Source organism: Penicillium subrubescens, assembly GCF_028828155.1.
Source record: "Penicillium subrubescens strain IBT 31985 chromosome Unknown utg000002l_segment0_segment0, whole genome shotgun sequence".
Taxonomy (NCBI): Eukaryota; Fungi; Ascomycota; class Eurotiomycetes; order Eurotiales; family Aspergillaceae; genus Penicillium; species Penicillium subrubescens.
In genome coordinates, this window is record NW_026643152.1 from 6,035,317 (window position 1) to 6,062,948 (window position 27,632).

The following is a 27,632-nucleotide window of genomic DNA, read 5'->3' on the forward strand; positions in this document are numbered from 1 at the left end:
TGACTCAATGACTCAGAACGAGATGCAATCAAGGTTAGGGACTATCAAGTCTATCATGAAGGGGGTCGTCTTGCCCCCGGGTGCCTGGCAGCTCCACTGGTCGTACGGCGGAGCAATGTGATCCTCGATGATCCGCAAGGCAACTTGGAGTCCGACGTCGCGTGCTTCTGTCCAGATGATGCGAGTGTTCTGCATGTAACTCCGTACATTGCTCGGGTACTGCGACCCTGGCGCAACCGCCCGCCAGTCTGAGGTGCTCGGAAACCCCCTCAATTGACCAGAGAACACTCTTGGTGAGCGGAGAGCCGGGGGCGATTATTGGGCAATTATTGGGGCGGCTGTAACATCCTCTTAGGCATACAAGCTGACCAGGTAATATCAGTAATCGGTGGCTGGTTATGCTTCGGAGACGATAATACCGTAATTGATACCACCCACACATGGATGTACCGTATTTGTGACCAATGTGTATTAATGATGGCGTGTTTCTGTATTGTTGCACGGCTTATCCTTCTTATCCTGTCTTATCCTCCCTTATCGCGTCTTATCTCCACGATCGCCCGGCCTGACGTGGGAGGTTGGTGATGGAAGCAGCCCACTTTCGACTCTCGATGCCAACTTGGGTAGGAACAGGCCTCCAACTGCCCCCCTCACGGTCACCTGATACTTGGTGCTTCCCCCCACTGGAATTCTCCGTGGATCCATTTTGGGGCAGCTTCGTCGCTTATCACGCCAGCTCAGAACTTTGGCTGCTGGCTTGCACTGCGTCCACGTCGCCAGCTTAGCCCCCTCGGATGGCATCTCTGCAGTGTTTCATCCGGACCCGCTAAACACACAGCAGCACATACCAATGCAGACCGCCTCCCTCGACACGCCAATCGCGAATTCACGGTCTCTGGTGGTCACACGCCATCGGTCCGGTCGTGGATAAGATTTGGCTATGGCTCCGCCGCCCCTCTCCTCTCCCTCCCCCTCCGGATCGACCGAGCGACTAGCGGAGGAGCTGGCGCCCACTGTTGACCAGCTCAAGACCCTCACAAATGAAAAGCCCCTCACGCTCTCGCAGGCACTAACGGCCACTGAACCTCTACTACGTCTCCGCCATACCTTTATCGATGATGCACACCCACGGGCAGCCAAGGATGCATTCCGCCAGCTTGCGGGGTTCCAGACCCTGCTGGAGCTTACCGGTCAGCTCGCCGAGCTCTATGATAGCACCACGTTGTCCAAAGAAGACCGGAAAAACGTAATCGGGATTTACAAGGATGTTGTGGGAACACTGGCGGAGGGATTGAAGGATCATTTTGGCAATAAGCGCTACTTTGCCCGGAGGATCACAAGCGGCGGGACTACAGTGCTGGAGCGGACATTGACGGTCTTGGTGAAAAAGATTGACCAGGTCGAAAGCGACGCCCAGCAGCTATACGGTGCCATCCTGGCTGCAGCTCTGTGCCAAGAAACCGTTGCGGGAATATTCGTCGCATTGAGTGCGAAATTCCCGCAGAGTACCAACTCCGCTTCACCTAAAGATGTCCGCGATGCCGTCGACAAGTACATGGGATCCGCAGAAACGGTTGAAGTGCCGGAGCTTCTGGGACCGTTGATCCGCGTCTGGGTGACACACTCTGCTTCGCCGGGAAATGAAATTCTCCGTCTATCCCTTCCGGCTTGCCTGAGCCAATTGGCTACGCAATCTCGAAGAAACGTCGTGGCTTTGCATGCCACCGGGATGCTCACATCCATTCTACCTCTCTTGTTCGATGCCGGCCGGTCCGACACCGAAAGAGAGCTCTATCAGGATCTCGCACGGTATCTCAGTGTCCAGGGCATGAACAGCCTTGAAGATGCCGTGGTTCTGTACCGTCGTGCTCACGAAAATCCTGGCGTGCTCAAGTTCCTTTTATCTGCTCTAAAGTATTCGAAAGAACCCCCGTCAATACAGTTTGACCTCTCCTTACATGGCTTTTGTTCTGTTGAGTTTGCTACCCTGGGTCGTCCGTTCCCACCTACTGCATCCGCTGGGTATACACTGGCCGCGTGGGTGCGCTTTGATGACTTCGATCTGAACACACACACTACCATATTCGGTGCCTTCGACGCGAGTCAAACCTGTTTCGTTCTGGCCTACGTGGAAAAAGACACTCGCAAGTTCATTCTGCAAACATCAATCCGAGGCCCACGCCCGAGTGTACGCTTCAAGTCGACGACTTTCGAGGCCGACCGCTGGTATCATATCTGCCTTGTTCATAGAAAGCCGAGGCCTGCATCATCTTCTCGGGCCTCACTCTTCATCGATGGCGAATTTGTGGAGCAGCTCAAGATCGAATACCCTTCCGTCCCAATTAGCAACCATCCTCATCGGTCACCCCGGATTCAGGCATTCTTTGGAACCCCACAAGACCTGGCGATGCGCCTTGGAAAGGACGTTTCCACATCGCGATGGTCCCTAGCAAACGGCATGCTCTTTGATGAAGCCTACAGCGACGATCTAGTAGCCGTCTTCTACAATCTAGGTCCGAGGTATTTTGGAAATTTCCAGGATTGTCTGGGATCCTTTCAAACATACAAAGCCTCTGCCACTCTCAACTTGCGGAATGAACATCTGCATCCCGGGAAAGAGGAGGATTCGGACATCGTCACTGCCATTCGACGCCGAGCGAGCACGCTGATCCGCGAGGGCTCCATTTTGATCAATCTGTCTCCCGTTGCCGTCCTCGACGACGACGACAACAACAATGTCGACGAGTCACAACTGATCAAGTGCCTGTCGAGACAAGCAGCAAAGAGCCTGCAACAGCTGACAAAAGCTGGAAGCAATGCTGTCGCAGTGAATGGAGGCACCCCGGCCATCAATGACGGGTTGACCCAACCGCAAGGAGTGGGTGTCTTGACCGGAGAACCCGTTGTTGCGGTCCCGTGGTCTCTGGATGACGCCAGTTGGTGTCTGGGTGGATGTGCCGCCGTCCATCTCAGTCTCGTCCAGGCCGCCAATTCCGCGGAGACTCTTCACTTGGCCGTGGAGGCACTCTACGAAGCTGTTCAAGATAACTGGAGGAATAGTGAAGCCATGGAACGAGACAATGGCTACGGTATCTTGGCATCGCTTCTACGTGAGAAGCTCGGATTCCAGATTGGCAATGCCCCAACCGCGGGTAGATCCACGGCTGTTAGCACCAAGGACGATGAGCTCAACACGTTGATGCTTGAGCTTCTACGGTTGACCCTCGCATTTGTGGGATACGACTTCAAGCATCCGAACCATTCTATCATCTCAAACCCGCTGGCCTACCGGGTTTTGCTTGTCGATATGGACGTCTGGCGTTATGGCGAACCGCAGGTGCTAGACTTGTACTATTCGCAATTCCGTACTTTTGTGTCCGACAGTAACTACCGCCGGTTCAACGCCAGACGCTTTGGTCGCATGCGTACGTTTCAACCCTCACCCTTTTTTCGTGTTCCCGATCAGACCAATTATGTCAAAGTTCAATGCTAATGATAACAGGCGTCAACAAAAAGTTGCTCGAAACCCTGAAAGGAGACGAATTGACCAAAGATACTCTCATGCCATGTATTTCCTCCTTCCGGGCTCTATTGGAGAGTAACCTTTCGCCCGATCTCCTCCGCTCTTTAGCTTTGTCTATAACGTACAACCTCCACCGGCCGAAACCGCCCTCTGCTCTTCAAAAGAAGAAGAGCATTCGTTTCGCCCCAAGCTCGACTCGACCCCCCTCCTCCAAGTCAGACTCGGGGAAGCACGTATCCAGCATCACATTAGGCATAGAGATGTTGCGGCTTTATTCTTCGATCCTTTGTAACTCCTTGGACCCGACACCACTGAGAAAGTTTGCGAAGGCCGTCACAAACAAGGTTTGTTTGGGAATGAATCGCAAATTAGCACCCTAACTAACAACATAAATAGTGGCTTCTATATCTTTCTTGCGAAGACGAGGCTGAGGTTGTTGTGCATGCAGTCAAGATTCTGGCTAGACTTCTTGTTGTTCACGGAAGTGGCTACAGTAAGAAGTTCTCCGACAAGAATGGGGGATACACAGTGCTCGAATACCACCTGAAGAGATGGTGGAACATTCCTGCTTTGTGGCCGATCTGCTTTTCCATTCTCTTTGGACAGGATATTGCCCTTATGGACCTTGATCAGCCATTTGATGCTCCAAAACTGATCAATATTTTCCTGGCCGGTGGGGATCTGCGAATCGCTTTTCCCGAAATGCTTCCTGTGATCTTGGGTATGCTCAAAAGCGGACTCAGGAGCTCTGTCTTGGCTAGTGACACAAGCGAACAAGACCACTTGAAACCTGACACCCTTTCAACAAAGCCTCAGATGTCATTGCACAGCTTGAATGGTAAGTTCCCGAAACTAGGAGACCTGCATAGTAAAAGTACTTTCTTGACTCTTCTCTCTTTGATTAGATATTGCTGCAGCCGACCGGCCAGCGCATAGGGTTTCCCTTGTCTCTTCCGTCGTTGACTTCCTGAAAGGACTGTCCTCCCGATCACGAAACTTCCAGGATTTTACAACCCATTCTAGCTATGTCCAGGAGCTGCTCGCGATCCTCTATCCCACCGTCGTTGGCGTGGATTCAATCAGCCCAAATACTGAAATGAACTCCCGATACAGCGGGTTGAGCTTCGACGATAGCAATCTAGTCCTGCGACCCCGCTCTAGTCGTGGAAATATCTCGACGGCGCTGCAAGCGAGTATGGTCGATTCGTCCGAGAGCCCCGAAGAAAGCACCGAATCTTTGCAACGTCGGTCCTCTTTCATCTTCGTTTCCTCCGACAAGGTCAAGCATCAACCCTCACCAGCGCGAATTCGCCGTGTCGTCAACCTCGCTTTCTCGGGAGAAGGTGCAACTACCGGCCATCCGCTTGTCAAGGCTATTGCTGCCCTCGCGCTTGATGTTTTCGAGGATCAACTGCTGGAGCGAAAAGACTTTTCCGGCTTGGGGCTGTATCAGAAGACCCCACCCGGGTTCCTTGAGCACCAGGCATACTTCAATTCGTGGATCTTCGATTCTCTCATGTCCAGGTTGAAGGAAGTACCCGCATCCCAACCTCAGCTTCTCCATGAGCCACGTACTTTGACCAACCTCGCGCGCTTTGCCACACACCTGACAGAGGCGGTCTACGAAGGGTGGTTTATCAATGGCGAGGTCACGAGCCTTGAGTACCTTGGCGTGATCCTAGAATATCTTCAACGCCCCGACATTGCCCATCTGAAGAGCATTCGTCTATGTACCCAGGCCGTGTCCACTCTGCATTCGATGCTGTACAAGATTGTCTTGTTCCAGCTGTCCGAAGCAGATGACATTGAAACTCTGCCCGTTCTCAAGCGCCTAAACTATTGGCAGGTCGTGCTTCTCGCTGCCGCGGAGACACAGTCCAAACACCTCCAGCTTCTCTGCTATCTTCTGTACACTAGGCTCATCAGCACCGAGACTGATATTCGCTTGGCCGCTGCTAGCCTCTGGCGAATCATTTTGGTACAGAAGCCCGCTGAAGTGGCCAACCTCCTAAGTCACGGGCCGGCTAGCCTCCAGCGCCGACTCTCCGAGGGTTTCGAGGCTCTTGCAGGATTGGATGATGATTCATTCTTGCAGTGGATTGATGACCAGCGAGATGACCTCGATGCGCTATTCTTCGGCATCCTGTCTCGCCAGTGGGAGACCTTTGTTCAAGAGGAAAATGCAAAGAGCGAGGACTCTGCTAAAAATAGAATCACCAAGCGCAAGGACAGGCTGAAGCAATGGGCTCAGCTGCAGAAGTATGACGAGGATGTCATTCGCAAACATGATGCCACTCTGCCACATTGGATTTCCAATATCTCAGCATCGGAGTTCTTGAAGTCACAGAGATTCCTTCAGGATCTCCAAGATAACTCTGTCTTCATGTGGTCCGCGTTCTCAAATCTCCTGGTAGATCTGCAACGACCCGGTGGTCTCCTCGTTGAGGAGAAGGATCGCAAGTTCAGACTCGATCAGACTGAAGGTCGCAGCCGGATGCGTTTGCGATTTGTTCCCGACGATTCTGGAGAGCGACAGGATTATCAGCCCAAGCGAAAGGCATCTGAGCCACCTGCACCGAAGCTCGATACCCGAGTACGTGCACTCTCGGCAGGGGAGGTGGCCTCGACTCCTACGGCGATGACCGCTGAGCCCGATGCTGTGGAGCCGAGACAGCAAGACGGCGATGCGGACAACTCAGACGATCGGAGTGGGTTCGAGGAAGAAAACTTCGAGATGATCCATGACCCAAAATTGGAGATCGAAGATTATGAAGATAAGAACCGTAGAGTCATGCGTTCTCTTCATCGGGGAGATCAGGTTCAGAATGTTTGCAACATGTCACGAATCATTGGTCTGGAAGCTGTAGAGGGTCTTTTGATTCTCGGAAAGGATTGCATTTACATCCTTGACAATTTCTTCCAGAGGGCCGATGGGGAGATTGTGAACGTGTGGCAAGCCCCTCCTGACGAACGTGACCCGTACGTGCGAATGATCGCTGGGCGTGAGTCGAATGACCGTCGTTCTCAGGAACATGAAACTAGAAGCTGGAAGTGGTCCGATCTCGTCAGTGTTTCCAAGCGTCGATTCCTATTCCGTGACGTCGCCCTGGAAATCTTCTTTACAGATGGCACCAGCTATCTGCTGACCTTCTTCTCGGCACCTGTGCGAGACAACTTGTGCAATCAGCTCGGGAACAAGGCTCCTCAAGTCACGGGAAGCGCAGGACACTCGCGACCAGAAGACATCTGGAGATTTGAGACCCTTCGCAGCCAGGAGGATGCACCGCAATCTCTTGGTTCTAAATTTGCCAGCGTCTTTGGACACTTGCCTGCAAACCCGGCCACGCGGAAATGGGTCCGAGGCGAGATTTCGAACTTCCATTATCTGATGTTGATCAATACGCTCGCTGGGCGAACTTTCAACGACTTGACCCAGTACCCTGTTTTCCCATGGGTTTTGGCAGACTACACCAGCGAAGAGCTCGACTTGACGAATCCCAAGACATTCCGTGATCTATCCAAGCCTATGGGCTGTCAGACTCCAGACCGAGAGACAGGATTCCGAGAACGGTACAATGCCTTTGCTGAGATGGGCGACGACAAAGCTCCGCCATTCCATTATGGCACCCATTATTCCTCTGCCATGATTGTCAGTTCGTACCTCATTCGCCTGCAGCCCTTTGTCAAGTCCTATCTCCTCTTGCAAGGCGGTACGTTCGACCACGCCGATCGACTGTTCTATTCCATTCGTAAGACATGGGAATCTGCATCGCGGGGCAATATGACCGATGTTCGGGAGTTGATTCCTGAGTTCTTCTATCTGCCCGAGTTCCTCGTCAACTCCAACAAGTACGACTTTGGACTGTTGCAGGACATGACTACGGCAATTGACTCGGTCGAGCTTCCCCCGTGGGCCAAGGGTGATCCTAAGATCTTCATCGAAAAGCATCGGGAGGCTCTTGAGAGTCCTTACGTCTCTGAGAATCTCCATCATTGGATCGATCTTGTCTTCGGTAGTAAGCAAAAGGGCGAGGCTGCTGTTGAAGCTGTCAATGTATTCCATCATCTTTCTTACAAGGGTGCCAAGGATCTGGACGCCATTGATGACCCGATGGAGCGGTTGGCGACTATTGGCATCATTCACAATTTCGGACAGACACCCGGGCAGATCTTCCAACGTACTCATCCTCAGCGAGAGGATCAGCGGTACCGTGTGCCCCGGCTGGATACCCTGGCCGAGTCGTTGACTCAGATGCCGCTGTCTCTTCTTGGTAAGTCATGTTATCATTCATTCCGGATCTACCTTAACTGATTAGGTTTTCTCTCTCCTCCAGATATCGAGGAACGTGTCGCAACCCTGTCGATGAAACAGGATCGATTGCTATGCACTGCTGCACTCCGACTCAATGTTCCACCGGCCTATGATCACTACATGGAATGGGGATTCTTCGATGGAAGTGTGCGCTTCTATTCGACGGACAGTCGCAAGGTATGCTTTCCTCCTAGCTGAGATATCCATGGATGGCGAACTAACAACCAGCAGCTCCTGGGTCATTTCGAGCATCTCCATGTCGGTCAGCTCTCCCATGCCAGTTTTGCAGACTCGCGCACTCTCATCACCTGCGGCACGGACTGCACGATATCCTTATGGACTGTCACCGCGACCTCGAGATCGGTTGACTTACAACCTATCGGGTCTCTCTTTGGCCACCGTGCTCCTGTGACTGTGCTTGCGGTTTCTCGTTCATTTAGTGCCTTGCTATCTGCATCTACGGACGGGCATATCATGCTGTGGGATCTGAATCGCCGAGGCTTTGTGCGGACGCTGCCAGCCGAGGGAGTTGTCGATGTAAGTTTAAACTCGTGTTGTTTCCTGATCTGCTACTGACCAGATCCTTCACCTGTAGTGCGCCCGGATCAACGATGTCACTGGCGACATCATTGCCTGTCGCGGCAACCGAATCACAATGTACACCCTCAACGGCGAGGTCCTTGTCGATCAACCCGTTTGCGACTCACCCGACGACCACGTGCTATCGTGTGTTTTCTACGAAGGGGTGCATAACGAATGGCTCGAGCGCGAGCTTGTGTTGACTGGTCACAGCCGCGGAGTTGTGAACATCTGGAGCAAGGTAATCCGAAATGGCGGATTTGAGCTGGAGCTCATCCGCCAGCTCCATCACACGGACAACAGTCGCGACAACGGGGCGAACATCCAGTCTGGGATCAGTTGTATCCTTGCTCTGCCGCAGGTGGTCTATACCGGAGACGAGGCCGGTCGAGTGGTGCGTATTCTCCCCTGTTTTGGCCCGCTAGTGTATGAAAGTTGTTGCTAATAAAGTCACGGCAGTATGAGTGGAACTGCGTCCAACGGCGCTGAGGTTGGCAATTCAAACCACGTGCCTACGGCTATTGAACCGAGCGCCAATGTTGCTTTTGACTACACGGGAAATCGAAAACCAAAAAGCCAAATCAAAAGTACAGAGGCAAACCGTAGAGTTTATGTATCTGGCGTTTATTTGGAAGAAGGCGGAAGTCGTTTCCCCTTTACATTGTATTGTGTACTTTTGATCCTCTCGTTATTTTCTGTTCCTCATTCTCTTCTCTCTCTGTTTTTCATCGCACATACCCTGTACCCCACGTTTTTCGGAGGCCTGGATATAGTTACTCCGTACTTTAGCATACATCGATAGCGGGAATAAGCAAAGATATGGGTCAGCAACAGCATCAGCATTACATTAGCACATCGACTTCTACTGTCTTCCAGACCCCTGGCACCCCCACCCTCTACTAAGAATTGAATAATTGCCCCGGAGTCGAGGGCGATATTTAACCGGGTCTCGGTGAGCAGACTGCACGTTCGGTGCAGTAGTGGGCCGTTGGCCGGTCGACCTTCCTCCGGTTGGGCTGGACCGGAGCACACTGCGCCGAGTTGGGGGAGTCGTGGTTTGGTCACGCGGAAGGAGAATTGATGAAGAAGCAATTGTAAAGAATAGGAGAGAGACAATGGTGAATAACTACAATAATTGAAGAACAGGTAGTGGGAATTGGCGGTGGTGGTTGGTATTTATTCAGTGCCTGAGGGGGGCAATGGGACCGGAATAACTACTGTCCTGTACAGACAGTACTGGTAGTATGGAGGGGTAAAATGATTGATTACTTCACTTCCGCTGGTGATTTCATCCCTGCAGCGTCATTTGCCCCACTCGGACATCCCACATCCATCAGGTACTTCTATTAACTATGTATGACCCATAATGAAGAAAAGTACCCCCAAATACCCGCCAGGAAACCATCGCCTCTTCGGTTCCACGCCCCTCCTCTAAATACCCTCTGGTCGCCACTTTCTTTCCTCCTGCATCTCTCTCTCTTGAATTCTTCTTGAGTAATTAATATTCATCTGTCTCGTGAAAAATCTTTCTACTCAGACTCTTTACACAATGTCTTCCTCTCTCGAGCAGCTCAAGGCCACCGGCACCACCGTCGTCTGCGACTCTGGTAAGTTCTAGCCTCACCGGTCAATCGGAATCTATGGAATAATTTACTAACACGCGCTTTTACAGGTGACTTTGCCAGTATGTAACCTCCACAGCAATGCCATAGGCCCTACAAGGCCCGCGGTGTCCGCTCCTTCGAGGGCAATGATCAGATGCAATTGCTAACAGCTTCATAGCTATCGGCAAGTACAAGCCCCAGGATGCCACCACCAACCCTTCCCTGATCCTGGCTGCCTCTAAGAAGGCCGAGTACGCCGCTCTCATCGACGCTGCCGTTGCCTTCGGTAAGACCCAGGGCAAGACCGTCGACGAGCAGGTCGATGCCACCCTGGACCGTCTCCTCGTTGAGTTCGGCAAGGAGATCCTCAAGATCATTCCCGGCAAGGTCTCCACCGAGGTTGACGCCAAGCTGTCCTTCGACACCAAGGCCACCGTTGACAAGGCCCTCTCCATCATCAAGGTAAGAATTGACAATTAACCGGTGCGCAAGCCACCAGCTACGATATGATTCTAACACCCATCTTTTCCTCCAGCTGTACGCCGACAACGGCATCTCCAAGGACCGTATCCTCATCAAGATCGCCTCCACCTGGGAGGGTATCCAGGCCGCTCACATCCTTCAGTCCCAGCACGGCATCAACTGCAACCTGACCCTACTCTTCTCCATCGTCCAGGCCATCGCCGCCGCCGAGGCCGGTGCCTTCCTGATCTCCCCCTTCGTCGGCCGCATTCTCGACTGGTACAAGGCCGCCCACAAGCGCGACTACACCGCCGAGGAGGACCCCGGTGTCAAGTCCGTCCAGGCCATCTTCAACTACTACAAGAAGCACGGCTACAACACCATCGTCATGGGCGCCTCCTTCCGTAACACCGGCGAGATCACCGAGCTCGCTGGCTGTGACTACCTGACCATCTCCCCCAACCTGTTGGAGGACCTGTACAACTCCACCGCCGCCGTCCCCAAGAAGCTTGACTCTGCTTCCGCTGCTACCCTGGACATCCCCAAGCGCAACTACCTCAAGCACGAGGCTGCTTTCCGCTTCGACTTCAACGAGGAGGCTATGGCTGTTGAGAAGCTGCGTGAGGGTATCTCCAAGTTCGCGGCTGATGCTGAGACTCTCAAGGGTCTGCTCAAGGCCAAGATCCAGGCTTAGATTGGGGACTAGCGGGACTTGTCACTGGACTAGGCTGAGATGTTAAATTCTTGTTTCTTTTTCTTTTGTCGCACTTGATATGTTATGTAAATTGGCGATCCCCCAAAATGGCTTTGGAATCGGTAGATACGAATTGATGAATTCTTTCTTTTTCCGTCTTTTTTTTGCCGGGTGTATTAGTATCATCTTAGAGACTTGGAATTGTGAATTGAGATTTCCGACCGAACTAAGGATAATACTAATAAGCAAGTATAATATTTGGCGACATTCAGTTCTTCTTCCGAACCAAATTAAGTGTGAAGGTTCTTGTCCAAAACTGTCCAAATTCGAACGGTGCACGGAGTACATATGCCCGAGATGCACTGAGTCAATTGACAATCCAGTCACGCGCGAATATTTACTTTTGTTCTGTATTGAAACTTTGAATCTATATGTCGTGATACAGGTCCTCTCTTACCATCTCCGGTGTCGGGTCTTCAAGAGACCGAAGCTTCCGAGGGGTTCCTAGTAGTACAGTAGTACTACCCAAAGTAGGCCCGGAATCTGGGCTGGTCGGCTTATTCACCCATGACCAACGAACCCCGCAGGGAGAGGGGATTGGTAACACATGTATCACCGTATTGAGTATGTATATTCTCCGCGGATATAGAAGAGCATTGAATAGAATTGATAATATATTGATTGATTAAGTATCATTTCTTGGACTATCAAACGTTAAACGTATATTTAATATAGGATAGGATACCTGTAGCCTTGAGTTCGTTCCGAGGTGTAGGCTAAGGCTGCAATTATGTCATTTCCCCTCGTCCCGTCCGCCGCCCGCTTAGGAAGGTGGGGGATGTTTGGCGGTGGTATTGACTGTATTGTCACTTTTCTTCTTGTATTTACTGTCCATATGATTTGCTTGATTGATTACTGTGCTGTCTATGTACCCTTCTCGGTAATTAGTTTGTATTTTCCATACCCTAGCTTATCAACCACCAAAGCAGTCACGTCAACATCACCCACTTATTATTCTTGCCTTCTCTCGCCCGCCTCCACCTGCTCTTCTCTTTTTCTTAACCCCTCCAATTTCCATCTCTATATTCCCAATTTCAATCCCCATTCTATTCACCACAAACCGTCAAAATGGTCAAGGCTGGTAAGTAGTATATATTTCCTTGCTCTAGGGCAAATCATATAGGTCTATTCCCTCCCCCTCCCCGCATGTTTCATTGGTTATCCCGCGATCGGCCGGGGACCTTAGGTGAGCAAATTTGAGCACCTTTGGAGCTGTGACAGACCTATCGGCTGGCCTCCTTGTTGAATCAAGCTCTCCACTGGCTGTCAGGGTCCCTGGGGAACATGATGTCGTCGAGCTATCAGCTACGGTTTGATTTGCCGATGGCGAAGCTATAGTGGCACTGCTGCTCGAGCTGGTCAGATCGTGGAGCTACCTGGAGGGCGAGCCGATCCTTGTTTTCCCGGCAGCCCTTCTAGAACATATCTCAACCAGATACACAGACACTATACTCATGAATGATGAATGGAAATCCGCTAATGCATCGTCGCAGTTGCTGTTATCCGCGGAGACTCCAAGGTCTCCGGCACCGTTACCTTCGAGCAGGCTGACGAGGCTGCCCCTACCACCATTTCTTGGAACATCACCGGCAACGACCCCAACGCTGAGCGTGGTTTCCACGTTCACCAGTTCGGTGACAACACCAACGGCTGCACCTCCGCTGGTCCCCACTGTAAGGATTCTTTCCCCCGGATGTGTTGTGTGGACACGAGAGACTTGCGAGAAGTGTATACTAATTCCTGGTCTGCTTACTCTAGTCAACCCCTTCGGCAAGACCCACGGTGCCCCCCAGGATGAGGAGCGTCACGTCGGTGACCTCGGCAACTTCCAGACCGACGCTGAGGGTAACGCCGTTGGCTCCAAGCAGGACAAGCTTGTTAAGCTGATTGGTGCTGAGAGCGTTCTTGGCGTAAGTTTTGAGTTATACTATTTATAAAACTTCTACCTTATTCTCGGTCCGATACTAACAGATTAAATAGCGCACTCTGGTCGTCCATGCCGGCACTGATGACCTCGGCAAGGGTGGCAACGAGGAGTCCAAGAAGACTGGTAACGCTGGTCCCCGCCCTGCTTGCGGTAAGTTGATCCTACATTACACAAGATTATTATACTACATATGGGACTCGTTTGACTGACTTGATTCTAGGTGTCATCGGTATTGCTGCTTAAATTAACTCAACCCCCTTTCATGTAGTTGGGTTTTGATATCCCCCCATCTTCTCATCATGAATCCTTTCTTGTATGTGAAGATGAAAAGTTCAGGATAGTCCCTGGCTAGGATGCAATGAATGACAATGCTATTTAACTTCTATTGCCATATTACTTCCCATTGCGATAGGCTATTCTCTTATCATCTACCCGGTGATACAGTTGATCCGTGCGTAGCTCGTAGCTCCTCCCGCTCTGACCGCTTTCCCCACAAACAGCGGCCACGTTTCTCCTCCGAAAGCTGTTCATCTCGCCGCAATTGCCCCCTTCCAATCCTCTCCATTCCCTTTTTCTTTTTCCTTCTTTCTCTCACCTGGTTCTGTCCAATTGCCTTATATCGGCCATTTCCAGTGTTTTCTGTGAGGTCGTGGTGCCCCCGGTTTCCTGTTCAGCATGCCTTTCGAAGCCCGTGTCAAGTCCGTTCTGTCGGGTGATACGGTGGTGCTGTCGCATGTCACCAATCCCTCACAAGAACGCATTCTCTCCTTGGCTTATGTCTCGGCTCCGAGGTTGAGGAGGGAAGGTGATGAGGTATGTGCTTAATCGTGCTTAATTGATGTTCCAATGTCTCCTTTGCTTCCCACTATTGAACCCCCGAAACCCGTGCCCACCCCTCGAGGCGTCTAGTCGTGTGATCCAGGTTAGGACAAGTCAATTGGAATACCACAGAAACTAATACAAACACCATCGCAGGCCTACGCTTTCCAGTCCCGCGAGTTCCTCCGTGAGCTGCTCGTTGGCAAGGTCATCCAATTCCACGTCGTCTACTCCATCCCCACCGGTGCCAAGCGCGAGTACGGTATCATCAAGCTGCCTGGCTTCGATGCTCAGCTTCCCGACATCAGTGTTCAAGAGGGCTGGACCAAGGTTCGTGAGGAGGCCGGCAAGCGGAGTGACGATTCTGAGGAAACTCTCGCGCTGCTGGACCGGCTGCGAGCCTTGGAGTCACTCGCCCAGGATGAGAACAAGGGTGTCTGGGCCTCATCAGACAAGGGTCTGATTGAGAATAGCTATGAACTGGCCAATGGCCAGGAATTGGTTAGCAAGCACAAGGGAGAACAGCTGGAGGGTATTATTGAGAAGGTTTTGAACGGTGACCGAGTCGTGCTGCGTCTGCTCCTCTCACCCCAGGAGCACGTCCAGACCGTCGTGGCCGTTGCCGGTGTCCGCTCCCCGTCCGCCAAGCGCACCACCGCCGAGGGCAAGGAGCAGGCTGCCGAGCCTTTCGGCGACGAGGCACAGCAGTTTGTCGAGTCCCGACTCCTTCAGCGCAAGGTCAAGGTCGCTCTGCTCGGTGTCACACCACAAGGCCAGCTGGTGGTTACTCTTCTCCACCCCAACGGCAACATTGCCCGTTTCCTTCTTGAGGAAGGTCTGGCTCGCTGCCAGGATCACCACTCCGCCATGCTCGGCGGCGACATGGCTCTCCTTCGCCAGGCCGAGCTCTCGGCGAAGAAAGCCCGCAAGGGAATCTTCACCAGCCACGTCGCTCCCCAGGGTAGCGGTGCTGAGGCTCTCGATTACACTGTCAGCCGTGTCCTGAACGCCGATACTATCTTCATCCGGAACAAGGCCGGCCAGGAGAAGAAGATTAGCCTGACCAGCATTCGCCAGCCCAAGCCTTCCGACCCCAAGCAGGCTCCTTTCTCTAACGATGCCAAGGAATTCCTGCGCAAGAAGGTCATCGGTAAGAGTGTCAAGGTCACTGTGAACGGCAAGAAGCCCGCTACCGAAGGCTACGAGGAGCGGGAGGTTGCTACTGTTGTTCAGGGCAACACCAACATCGGCCTGGCCCTTGTTGAGGCTGGTTACGCCTCTGTCATCCGCCACCGCATGGACGACCCCGACCGCTCCCCCGACTACGATGCTCTGCTTGTCTCTGAGTCCGAGGCCCAGGCTGATGGCCGTGGAATGTGGTCTCCCAAGCCCCCCAAGGTGAAGCAGTACACGGACTACTCTGAGAGCGTTCAAAAGGCCAAGCTGGAGGTCGGTATCCTGCAACGCTCCAAGCGCATCCCCGCCGTTGTCGACTTTGTCAAGTCAGGCTCTCGCTTCACTGTTCTAGTCCCCCGCGAGAATGCCAAGTTGACCCTCGTTCTGTCGGGTATTCGTGCTCCTCGTTCCGCCCGTGGCCCCAATGACGCTGGTGAGCCCTTCGGCCAAGAAGCCCACGATCTGGCTATCCGCCGCTGCATGCAGCGCGATGTTGAAATTGATGTCGAGACCATCGATAAGGTCGGTGGCTTCATCGGTACTCTGTACGTGAACAAGGAGAACTTCACCAAGATTCTGCTTGAGGAGGGTTTCGCCACTGTGCACGCCTACTCGGCTGAACAGTCTGGCCATGCCAACGAGTACTTTGCCGCCGAGGAGCGGGCTAAGGATGCCCGTAAGGGTCTTTGGCACGACTGGGACCCTAGCAAGGAGGTCGAGGCTGAGGAGTCTGAGGTTGCAAACGGTACCGGCAACGAGAGCGAGGCTGCTGCTGCGTCCCGTCGTAAGGACTACCGCGATGTCATGGTCACCCACATTGACCCCGAGACTGGTCGCCTGAAGCTGCAACAAATTGGCACCGGTACTAGCGCGCTTACCGAGCTGATGAGCGCCTTCCGCGCCTTCCACATCAACAAGGCTAATGACACCCCCCTGCCCGGTCCCCCCAAGGCCGGTGAGTGGGTTGCGGCTAAGTTCACCGAGGATGGTAACTGGTATCGCGCCAAGGTTCGCCGCAACGACCGCGAGAAGGAGCAGGCCGAGATTGTGTACGTCGATTTCGGAAACTCCGAGATCCAGCCCTGGAAGAACCTGCGCCCTCTTAACCAGCCCCAGTTCTCCGCCCAGAAGCTGCGTCCCCAGGCCGTCGATGCAGTCCTGTCTCTCCTGCAGTTCCCCACCTCCCAGGACTACCTCGAGGATGCTGTCGCTTTCCTGGGTGACCAGACCTTCGACCGCCAGCTGGTCGCCAACGTCGACCACGTCGAGCCCGAGGGTACTCTGCACGTCACCCTGCTCGACCCATCTGTCTCCAAGAGCCTGGACCAGAGCATCAATGCCGACGTAGTCCGTGAGGGTTTCGCCATGGTCCCCCGCAAGCTGAAGGCATGGGAGCGCGCTTCTACCGACACCCTGGATAACCTGCGGGAGCTGGAGACCGAGGCCAAGGCTGGCCGCCTCGGTATGTGGGAGTATGGTGATCTGACTGAGGATTAAATCTTGTTTTCTATATATTTTGTATTTACTTTGCGGGAGGATTTTGCGGTGCGTTTTCATGTCTGTACAAAATATGGGGTCTGGTCCTCACAAAATAGCAAGTGCCATAATATGCATGAAATGTTGCTGGCTAAGGATAAATTAATTGTATGCTGCACTGACAGTGTCGATCGGAGCATAGTTGTCGATTAACTTTTAGTTTGCTCGGGTCATCGAATCTCTACCAAAAGAGTTGGAATCTATAGGAACATCTACGTTTTGAAAAAGTCTATTTACCTTCACTAATCCGCATAAAAAGTTATTCTAATCTCGGCCTTCGGCATTCAGTCCCGCCGCGTGGGTCATTCAGCCTCTCAGGGTCTCCATCACCAAGCCAGATCCAATAGTCGACCAATAGTCCCACGTCCACATCCCATGGAAACTCTCGCCCTCCGCAAATTAAAGATTTGTTGCTGACCGCCTCCTCTTTCGCCCCGACCATTTGACCATCTCCGCCACCACCAATCTTCACTTCAAAAGCTCAGGGTCAACTCCTATTTGTACATTACTGCATAGAATCGCAAAAAAGAGGACTCTGGAAAGGATCTTCACATTTTGAGCATAATGCTTTGGCGGACCAAGTCCCATCACAGCCAGGCCGCTTCGGAGCAGGACCTCGCGCGCACGGCGTCAGCATCGAAGAATGACCCGTCCGCATCGGCGACTCAGGCCGCGGGCACGGCATGGTTGGCTGGCCATTTGAACCATTTGACGCCGGAGCAGGAGGAGAAATTGGTTGAGTTTAAGGGTGTTTGTGCTGAGCGCAAGTATTACACGCCCGCTGTGGAGGCGGCGGAGGGTGTTGAGGCTGTGCCGGCCAGTCACGATGATGCGACGATGCTGTACGTTTGTACTACCTGGAGGGACTGCGCGTTGGATGGGCACTGACCTTCTTCTTTCTTTTCGACAGGCGCTTTTTGCGAGCTCGCAAGTTCGATGTTGAGGGGGCGTGGGGTCAATTCAGGGACACGGAGGATTGGCGGAAGGAGAATGCTATTGAGGCGCTTTATGCGAATATCGGTGTTGACTCGTACGAGGCTGCTCGACGGATGGTATGTGCTGAAGCTTTGGGAGACGTACAATTCGAAGAGACTATGGACTAACGCTTTTCTTTTGTTACGATAGTATCCGCAATGGACCGGTCGTCGCGATCGCCGCGGTATCCCCGTCTACGTCTTTGAAATCCGCCATTTGAACTCCAAGGAGATGGCCGCTTACAATAATACCATGAACACGGGTACACCCGAGACGCACAAGTCATCGACTGTGCCCGCGCGACTACTGAATTTGTTCGCCTTGTACGAGAACTTGTTGAACTTTGTTATGCCGCTGTGCTCGGCTCTGGCGCGGCCAAACCCCGAAACTCCCATCGTGACTTCGACCAATATCGTTGATGTGAGCGGTGTCGGACTGAAGCAGTTCTGGAACTTGAAGGGCCACATGCAGGATGCTAGTGTGTTGGCGACGGCTCATTATCCCGAGACGTTGGATCGTATCTTTGTATGTTTGACGCCGGATCTCGCATTGTCTTTTTTTTCGGATCTGGATTGATTCTAACGATTTAGTAGATTATCGGCGCACCTAGTTTCTTCCCTACCGTCTGGGGCTGGATCAAGCGCTGGTTCGACCCAGTCACCACCTCGAAGATCTTCATCCTGTCCGCCGCGGAAGTCCAGCCCACTCTAACCTCCTTCATGGACCCCACCAGCATCCCCAAGCAGTACGGCGGCGAACTCGACTGGCAGTGGGGCGACATGCCCAACCTGGATGAGCCTGCCCGTGAACTCCTCCAGAACCTGGAGCAGCCTCTAGCAGAGGGTAAAGAGAAGAAGGAGATTCTCAAGGGACCTATCTTGTTTAAGGGTGATAAGATCGAGGTCCTGGGTACGGAGAATGGCAAGGAGCGCCGGGAAATTATCCCCGTGCCGCAGGCTAAGGTCCCCGAGCAGGCGGTCGAGACTAAGATTGAGACCAATGGTAATGGTACTGCCGAGCCTGTTAAGGAGACCACTGAGAATGGAGACGTGGAGTCTACGACCGCCCCTGCTGCCGAGAACGAGAAGACTGGCCTGGATAATGTGGCGGTGAACGTCAACCAGGTCGCCGGCCAGGAGGGCCAGACCACGACTGCTGCTGCATAGATGCATTCATAGACTCGGGTGATGTGGAGTGTTGTTGTGATGTTAATTCAGGTGTCTGAGAGACAGATGCAGATCCTATAAACCGAGGCTCGTCTCGTGTTGGCTTGTTCTTTTCTATTCTTTTCTTTGCATGACCCATCTGAATGTGTCTGCCTGGGTCGTTGACATTCTCAAATTCTTCTCTTTCGTTCCCGTGTTGTTTGTTACGGGGACTTGCATGTGCATTTGTTTTGGTGATTGGCAAATAGAAGGAGATTGTTTCGGTTTTTCTTTTACCTATTTTTCTTTTCTTATCAATCATTCCCAACAGTTTTTTCTCGGGTGGTTTGATCTTCATGTGTATGGTTTTTCATATGGTGACACCTATGTGGTTCCGTTTTATCTCTATCTATTATCCCTACTTCTTTACTCCCTGTTCCATTGGTGGGCTAAGTGAGCTACCTATGATAGCCTGTGGAGGTTAACGGTCTGTCCGTCCTGCTGAGGGACTTTCGGTGATTCATCTTGAGAGTGATAGAACATACCATATACACGACTTCTATTTTTATGTTTCGAATGATCAAAGTATAGAATTCAATTTGTGAGGTGAATGTAGAGCAATAGCACTGTTTGTTTTGATACTAAATGAAGTATATACAGAGTATCTGAGTGGCTAGTATTGATCTGCCCAACCCTTGCTGGTGGGTGTGTTTCACATGGGATGTGATAATGGGTTGAGACGAACTGGTTACTGGAATAGGGTTAGGGTGTTATTCCCCGCTAAAAGTTCGTCAGAGAATGTGAAGGGTGGCGGGGTAAACTCATAGTGATGCAAGTTTGAATTACTGACTTCATTTTGACTCATTCAACTAGTGATTACTCGATCATTCTATTCTTCTTGGTACCGAGTAGTAGTCCCGTAGACATATGTACACTCTGTGTCACCTGATCCCAGTCCAGGGGTATGCATCATGTGACTGTCTGCCTTACATTTCGGGAATTTCCATCAGCCACTCAAAAGTGGTAAGTAATTCATTCTGTACGACTTAATGCACGTTCACTCTAAATTCAGTTCAGATCATAAAATTGAGCCTCTTTACAGGTGACCTATCTTAAGCACAGACTTTGATGTACTACTATACGCACTTTAGAATCAAAAATTTCCCCCTATGGTTCTCCCCTTTGAAAGTTTCCCGACCCTCTCCGAATCCACTTTTCCTCCCCCTCAATCGGACCAGACCCTGGGGTAATCCCGCCTTATCCCACCCCCAGAATCCGGAATCATTGAATCAGGCAACTGGATTTGATACTGTCACGTCTAAGCGCACGCTAAACGAACCAGATTGGCAGATTCTCGATTGTTGGGGAAGATGTGCCGCTAGGATGAAGGGATCAGATGGGGATCGACGTCATTCTCCGGTGCCTTTGAGCCAAATTTGGATAAGCCCGAGGCTCGTTTTTAGCTCGTTTGGGGAAGGGGGAAAAGTGGAAAAGTGGAGATTCACGAAATTCACATGGGCCGAGACTGACTTACTGAGAGATCGACGTGCCACACCACCCAACTGGGTAAGTTGGTCTCCGGACTTTGCCTGACTTTAGGACCAGATTTCTGATTTAAAATCCAACCCACCCACCCACCACGAAGATGTTAGTTCCCTTGACGAATATTGTTGTTCAATTGCTGTTCGTGTCAATCCACACGCCATGACTGCTGAACGCAATCCCAAGGACTCTATGAAGTCCACCTGGCGACAACAGGCTCGCTCCGAGTGGACTCTTGCCCACTGGTTCTACGAACTGCTCGGTATTCACCCAGAGCATCTCGATGCCAACGTCCCCGTCCATGTCAAAGAGGACGCCGTACCATACGTTCCCGACTGGTCCATGCACCGCTGGGTACTCACCCACTCGGTCATCCCGATCATCCTGCAACACGCCTACGTCCAATACACCGGCCACAATATCGGCGCGATTGGCGCATTCATCCTCTACAGCATCGCCTTCAAGGCCATCGCTATCCACGAACTACACGTCCTCCGCCGTCTCGGTCATACATACGGCTTCCTCGATGGCGACAAACACGCCCGAGACGGCGTTCCCGATATTGGCGTCGCAAAGGTCGTCCGCTCATTATTATCCACTTCCACCTTCCGCCCCATGTTCACCGTCTTCTTCGCCTACCGTACCGCCCAGGCCCCCTCGTCCATGAGTTTCGCCTGGCTGCCGCTCGAAATCGGCTTGTATGGCATCATCCTCGACTTCTGGTTCTACTGGTACCACCGGGTCATGCACGATTTCGACGGTCTATGGAAATACCACCGAACCCACCACTTGACTAAACACCCTAACCCCTTGCTCACGCTCTACGCCGATACTGAGCAGGAATTCTTCGATATCGCCGGTATCCCGATGATGACCTTCTTCACCATGAAATTCATGGGCATGCCTATGGGTTTCTACGAATGGTGGATCTGCCATCAGTATGTCGTTTTCGCTGAGTTGGCCGGTCACTCTGGTTTACGTGTGCATGCTTCCCCGCCCTCTACGCTGAGCTGGTTGCTTCGCTGGTTTGACGCGGAACTCGTCATTGAAGACCATGATTTGCATCATCGTAAGGGCTGGAAGAAGAGTCATAATTATGGCAAGCAGACCCGGTTGTGGGATCGGGTGTTTGGTACTTGTTGTGATCGGATTGAGTCTGTACAGGGGAATGTGGATTATGTGAATCAGTCGCCTATGCCGTTGTATTGATGGTGTGTGTGCTGGTTGAGTGACGGGGGGTAGATTGTATAGATGATATACTTTCTTTTTTTGGAGTCTGTGTGGTGTATATAGGGTTGGTGATTTTTCGAAAATCGTGACCCAGGTGTGGATGGGGTGTCACTTTTTGATGGATTTGCTTTTTGGGTCGGTTCTTTTTGATTTTTCACGCATTTGATACCATGCTAGATATGCCCAATACCAATGATTGAATGAATGAATCACTTTTCCAAAATCAGGCTGGTACATACTGGTGGGATCTTGTAGAATTCGACTTCTCTTCCCAATTACTCACGAGGCGAAGTTGGATAACTGAAACCTCTAGAGATTGGGCTTGAGTCCTCGTCCTGTATAATTCGGAGAACGTCGTGAATGATACATACTACGGCGGTTCATAGCACCCACCGACCTGATGGGCATTTTCATGACCACAGACCTATGCACATCCTAATTAGGCAATATAGGCTGATTTGAAATTACTGCAGAAATCAACGAATATTATCACTGCTGATCCTCCTGCGAATCCTCCTGTGAATCCTTTCTCGCCGTTGACCAGATTCAAGTACCACAAAGATAGTGCCCCCACTTCCTCTTGATGCACACAGGGAGGACATTCGAGCCCTAACCCTCGTCGGTAAGTCTGCTAAGGAGATTTGCGCTATCCTCGAAAATTAGTGTAATAAATAAATGAGTGGTAAATCGGTCGTGTATTAGAGTGGTAAAGCTGCATCTTAAGCGTGTATAATCCTGGTGATAAAGAGCCTGGAACCAGAAATATGCCTAATGATTAAGGCAGAAAGGCAGAAAGGCAGAAAAATAGTTGGACTTGGTCGAAATCAGGGATCCTGCCGGTGTTTTTAGTATAAAAAACTTCATCGGGTTGTTGGCCGCTATGAACCGCCGTTTTGGACATAAGGCTGGAAAAAAGAGGGGCTCAGACAATCTGTCATAGGCAATGCCCCGCAATCAGATCTCTTCAAACCAATAACACTCGATAATCTTCACCCAATGCCACTAGTTTTCTTATTCTTGTACTTGCCCCTCCTCTACTTCTCATGACACTTCAAATGGGAACCAAGGCGAGGTTTGAACACTGGAAACAAGTCAACATGAACAGTCTACATTCAGTCCATCATAACCAAACTCTCTATTTCCTCCTCTCACAATATGAACTCCTCGAACGTACAGCTCACCATCTCTCAGCGCTGGACTTATTCAACCTTGCCCTGACATGTCAAAACCTACACTCCCTCATCCTCGAGTCACACCCAGTATTCAGCAAACTAAAGCGCCTCACCATCTGTTCCGGCCAGGGATTACACAAGCGCCAAACATTCACCGGGATGTACAAACCCTATCACGATGAATTCATCCATCGATACATGTACGGACCGAGAGACGACGAAGAAATCGAAGTCCGACTCTACAATTTAAAATGTGACACTTACAACGCCCTCCCATGTCAGAAATGTGGGGTTAATATCTGCGAAGTACGTACACCTCCTTTCAAATACTAAATGCGCTCCCAATTAATCCATCCAAGGAATGTCGCTACGTCCCACGCGTCCGAGACACACCCTTCTACAAATCCCGTCGAAGGCCACATCATAACCCCGGATGGGAACGAGAAGCAATAACATGTTATTGCCATAGTTGTGATGAAAAGATCCAAAACACCTTACCGACACGACTATCAGAGCTCTGTGATTGCGATCAATATACTCGCTGGATATGTCATTCTTGTCGGATGAAGGAGGATCGGTGTAGTACGTATAAGACTGCGCAGCATTGGGAGGGTGGAGATGGGAATCATGGGATTGAGGAGGGGTTGTGGCTTCCGGATCATCAGACTATGACGGCGGTAAGTATGAGGCTTGTTCGCTGGGGTTGGTGGTTTGGCATTGCTGATTGATGATTGTGTTTAGTATTGGTGTCCGTGTGGGAAGAGAGCGCCGAGGGATGGGAATGTGCGTTGTTCTTGGTGTTTGAGGAGGCATGATTTGGATACGTGGTTGAATGAGGATCCCAATTATATTCCCTATTTTGATGGGCCTCTTGGGCAAAGTGAGCGTGAGGAATAGCAAGTATGTTGGGTTATGATTTTACTCTGAATATGCTACTATATAGAGGTACTCACGCCTACAAATGCTCCTTATTGGTTTGATATGGGTTGAAGGAATTGTGTTTGACCCAAAAAAGCATCAAAAATCCATTGTCCGCCTATACTTTTTTGTGCAGGACTAAGTCCGCCCTAAACCTAAGAATAATTACCCGAGTTCATTCTCCCTCAATTTTCCTTCCTTTCCAGCTCGAGCACGAGTGCCTGTGCTTCCTTCATGAGCGTGTCGGTCAAATCAACCTTCTCACTGACAACTCCCGCAAACTCCTTGTCCCTGGCCGCCTCTGGGATTTGTCCGTCTATGGCCGCAACGTTATGTAAGTCACTGACCAGGCTTCCCACCAGCTCGTCAACTTCCTTTTGGAGTTCCTTGAAATGTTCGCCAACAATCCGATTGAACTCGGTCTTGGCTCGAGCATAGTAGTTGCCGACGAGGTCCTTGGGCCCGGTGTACTCGGTGAGAATGTTTTTGCGTTTTCGGTCACCTCCCTTCCCTAGATTGTGAAAACCTCGTCAGATAATTCCCAAAATATTCTCTAGTTTGAGTCATAATCACCTTCCACGTCATTGCATGCCTGATAGGCCGGATACATGAAATCTCCGACGTATGAGTCCAGAGGATCATCGCTGAGCATAGTGTCCTTCATGACCCTGTAGTGAAGTCAACGAAAATTCGAGTGATGGAGGGACTTGGGTATGTGCCATACTCAGCAGCATCTTTGACTTTTTCCAAGGTCAACTTGAACGCCTCTTCGATGGCTTTCTGGCGGAGTTTCATGGCCTCCACCAGTCCCTTGCAAGATCTGGTAGGCATGATAGATTGTGCTGAAATGCGAATTCTGGTCAAATGATGATCCAAATAATGAGCTCATTGTTGGCCGACTTACTTTCAAGCATCCGGCAAATAGCCTGGGAATGTTCATCGATGCCCTGCGTAAGTTCAACGATCTCCGAGTCCATCCAGTTCATCAAGGCGTCCCACTCAACCTCCAGCCTTTTGATTGCTGGGCTGAGTAGCTCTTTATTCCAAGCATGATTGGGTCGAGATGGAGTTGAATGCTCCCCAAGGTGACGACAGAAAGCTGTAAAGGTGTTGTGTCGCCACTTTGTGAGAAGGCTGTCAGATACAACATCCATGAAATAAGTATTTAGGGCAGGGACTGTAACTCACCTTCCTCCATTGCTTGCCAGCTTCAATACATGCGTCCCGCCACTCCTTCGCAATGTCATCTTCAATAGAATTAGCGTTGATAATCTCAGAAAATAAAAAGAAGCGCTTACCAATTGCCCCAAGAATCAGCACTGTGAATGCTTGAGCCAGGTTATACCGAGCGGTGATCACAATTCCCCAAGGAAGCTGGAATCGCTGTTTCGTGTTAGAGTGCAAGTGGAAATATTCAATGGTCCAATTTGACTTACCTTGTGAAGCTGACGTTCCGCATTTTCCAGGAGAAGGCGGATGCTCGCGGCTTTCAGCTCGTCCGCATCGTCGAACGCAGGTAAAGTCCACAGGGCCAAGGAGTTGAGCTCAGAGGGAACCTTGGTTCTGATGAAACTGGAGATGGTGTCAAACTGCGCTTGTGCGGGTACGGACGAACAATATTGGTGCAATTGGGGGATTCCGCTGAGCTCAGCCCGCATCTTTGCCTTCTTAGTTTTCCCCTTACCAAATCTCTTGAAGTAGGCGTTGCTGACACAGAAGACCTTCTTATTCTTGCGAGTTCTCATTCTAGCCATCTCTCGGATGACTTGATCGTTTCGATCTTCAATCAGGAATTTGGTTCGTCTGAACGAAAATTTGTCAGTTAAGGCTGAATGACTTTCTTTTTGTTGAAGAGCTTACTCAAAGTCAAGCTTGTCCTTCTCGTCCCTATCACATTGTGAGTTGGCATTCATCGGACGGGAGAGTATTGATCGACTTACTGCAGTGCCAAAATCCGCGACTCGGTCAAGACCCTTTCAGCTCCCTCTGCGTCTTCTCTAGCAGAGCAGAGAGCTTCTATCTCATGGCCCAGAGCGCTGATTTTGTCGTTGAGTCGTTTCACATGTTCTGCACTCTCTGTGTTGTTCCTAGCGTACTCATGCGGGTTGACGACCTGATTCAGAATGTCAGATTGTGCAACTTCTTATAATGTCATGGGGAACATACATCTATCCCAGTAACCAGGACAACTTGTGGGAAAGTGGGTTTGAACCTCGCCGATATTTCCTCAACCGTCGGATCGGCGACACATCGATCAATCCACGTGACGAATCCGAGAACATTGCAATTCCACCTGATGTACTTCATGGTGACCTTTTTTCTGATGAAGTCCGAGTCTCGTAGACCTGCTTGTCGTCAGCGAAGGAGTCCAAAGTTTCGAATGTGTCGAACCTACCGGGCATATCAGCCAACACCAAGCCTGACTTCAGAATGGGGGAGTCGAGGTACACCCTGGTCTCTTGTTAGCAAATATTCAATCCCATAGACTATACTCTTTCTTAACCTGATCAGCTTGACAAAAGGCCAGATTGCGGGATCGTTTCCTCGGCCATCTGTGGTCAGAAGGTCAAGATACCGTTTGCATTCGTCAATGCCGTCTGTAGCCTGGATATAGCAGCCCGATGTCATCTTGCCTGGACGGCGATACAATCCATCTGTTGCCATCTGCAACAGCTTGTCCAGCACTTGAGTCTCCGAGTTCGGATCGCCGTTCCCTGTCAGAAACTCGGGTGTACAAGCAGCCTGGTCTCGGAACAAGGCATATAATGTTTCTAACGCCCCATCACTCGATAGCTTCAGCTCTGTCACTTTTTCCGGAGTGAGAACATCGGCAGACTCTTCGAATCCATAGGGAATTGAATTGATGTCGGCATCCTCGGCTTCATCCGCGCTGTCACTTGTTTCAACAGCCTCGGTGGCAGTTTCGACTCTGAAATAGTAGTGACGCACAGTCTGGAGGAGCTCTCGAAGTAGGCCCCTCATTTCCTCTGGATCCATGTAGTTGACTTGGATGGTATAAGGTCGATCGATCTGGTCATTAACAGCCCGATACTCGACTACCACGCTGGTGCAGGCGTGTCCGTCGTTCTTCTAGATATGTTAGTTAGACATTGACAGTGTTCAATGGAAGCTCTGGGGACTTTACCGAACGAGCAAGGCTGCCGTCGTCGAGGATCGAGTTGATCAGGGAGCTCTTTCCTATTTGAACATTAGCCGCTATCCTTACCGAGCTATAAAGAAGAGAACGAGGAAACAAACCGGATCCAGTGGCGCCGATGAGTCCGATCGTGCGAGTTTCCGGGTATCGAAATTTGCTTAGGTCCTGGAAGTTTCTGTAAAGAAGACTGAGTCCGCTGCTCGTGTCCTTTACGATATCAGAGTGGGACAAAATATCGGTGATATCTTTGAAGCTCTTCGTCATTTGTTCCAAGACATTTTGGAGTCGTGGATCATCAACTGCTGCCCGCAAGTGATGATAGGTATTGTTGCTGTTGAGATCATTGTTTTCTGCGGGGGCCAAAGATGGTTCATGCTGTGTAAAATCCATTTTGACTTGAGTGGTTTCCGAGCGCAAATCCATGGTTGATGAAATCTGGGGGTAGTTTTCGAGTGAGGTCGAGTTGGGAGACTTGATTTGCTGCTGGGGGATATGTGAGGTAGATAATTGATGTGATTGTGGATGGAGTAATGAGGATTGTAATGCTCTGTTCGAAAAGTGTTAGTGGAAAGAGAGTCGGATGTGGGGAGGGGAGTGTGCGGTGAAAAGGGTCCGGGGTAAAGTGGGAAAAATCCGAGGGTTCTTGGGACGGAAAAGAGAGTAAAATGAGATCTGAGTAGAAATGGGAGCTGTTACCTCAAGTATGTGAGGGGCTGTTGGTATAGCATGAGGAGAGAATCTTTTGAGTAGGCTGAATGTGTGAAGATGTAATGAGGCAGTATGCTGGAGTTGATAGGAAGC

The 27,632-nt window shown here is 51.0% G+C and overlaps 7 protein-coding genes across 7 annotated transcripts; 6 read left to right on the forward strand and 1 right to left on the reverse strand.

The window, feature by feature from the left end:
- Window positions 1-940: 940 nt before the first annotated feature.
- N7473_003511 (Beige/BEACH domain protein) lies at window positions 941-8,903 on the forward strand (the record flags this gene model as incomplete). Its single annotated transcript, XM_057149451.1, has 8 exons — window positions 941-3,425; window positions 3,503-3,867; window positions 3,920-4,361; window positions 4,429-7,794; window positions 7,858-8,012; window positions 8,067-8,372; window positions 8,431-8,808; window positions 8,874-8,903. 8 exons carry the CDS (start codon window positions 941-943, stop codon window positions 8,901-8,903), a joined length of 7,527 nt encoding a protein of 2,508 aa, XP_057013105.1.
- A 1,060-nt stretch (window positions 8,904-9,963) lies between these two features.
- Window positions 9,964-11,174, forward strand: N7473_003512 (sedoheptulose-7-phosphate:D-glyceraldehyde-3-phosphate transaldolase TAL1; the record flags this gene model as incomplete). Its single annotated transcript, XM_057149452.1, has 4 exons — window positions 9,964-10,021; window positions 10,087-10,098; window positions 10,197-10,480; window positions 10,554-11,174. The coding sequence occupies 4 exons, from the start codon at window positions 9,964-9,966 to the stop codon at window positions 11,172-11,174; spliced, it is 975 nt and encodes a 324-aa protein (XP_057013106.1).
- Window positions 11,175-12,302: 1,128 nt separating this feature from the next.
- On the forward strand, window positions 12,303-13,404 carry sod1 (superoxide dismutase SOD1; the record flags this gene model as incomplete). Its single annotated transcript, XM_057149453.1, has 5 exons — window positions 12,303-12,315; window positions 12,728-12,907; window positions 12,993-13,144; window positions 13,215-13,311; window positions 13,382-13,404. The coding sequence occupies 5 exons, from the start codon at window positions 12,303-12,305 to the stop codon at window positions 13,402-13,404; spliced, it is 465 nt and encodes a 154-aa protein (XP_057013107.1).
- Window positions 13,405-13,836: 432 nt separating this feature from the next.
- N7473_003514 (putative transcription factor (Snd1/p100)) lies at window positions 13,837-16,653 on the forward strand (the record flags this gene model as incomplete). Its single annotated transcript, XM_057149454.1, has 2 exons — window positions 13,837-13,974; window positions 14,137-16,653. 2 exons carry the CDS (start codon window positions 13,837-13,839, stop codon window positions 16,651-16,653), a joined length of 2,655 nt encoding a protein of 884 aa, XP_057013108.1.
- A 603-nt stretch (window positions 16,654-17,256) lies between these two features.
- Window positions 17,257-18,833, forward strand: N7473_003515 (SEC14 family lipid-binding protein; the record flags this gene model as incomplete). Its single annotated transcript, XM_057149455.1, has 4 exons — window positions 17,257-17,534; window positions 17,603-17,744; window positions 17,818-18,192; window positions 18,261-18,833. 4 exons carry the CDS (start codon window positions 17,257-17,259, stop codon window positions 18,831-18,833), a joined length of 1,368 nt encoding a protein of 455 aa, XP_057013109.1.
- A 1,683-nt stretch (window positions 18,834-20,516) lies between these two features.
- On the forward strand, window positions 20,517-21,563 carry N7473_003516 (sterol desaturase family protein; the record flags this gene model as incomplete). Its single annotated transcript, XM_057149456.1, has 1 exon — window positions 20,517-21,563. The coding sequence occupies one exon, from the start codon at window positions 20,517-20,519 to the stop codon at window positions 21,561-21,563; it is 1,047 nt and encodes a 348-aa protein (XP_057013110.1).
- Window positions 21,564-23,859: 2,296 nt separating this feature from the next.
- N7473_003517 (uncharacterized protein) lies at window positions 23,860-27,254 on the reverse strand (the record flags this gene model as incomplete). The annotated part of the gene is made up of 14 exons (XM_057149457.1): window positions 23,860-24,185; window positions 24,248-24,342; window positions 24,399-24,516; window positions 24,579-24,795; window positions 24,863-24,921; window positions 24,973-25,057; window positions 25,111-25,477; window positions 25,535-25,561; window positions 25,615-25,787; window positions 25,841-26,019; window positions 26,070-26,125; window positions 26,178-26,764; window positions 26,820-26,872; window positions 26,933-27,254. 14 exons carry the CDS (start codon window positions 27,252-27,254, stop codon window positions 23,860-23,862), a joined length of 2,664 nt encoding a protein of 887 aa, XP_057013111.1.
- Window positions 27,255-27,632: the final 378 nt, after the last annotated feature.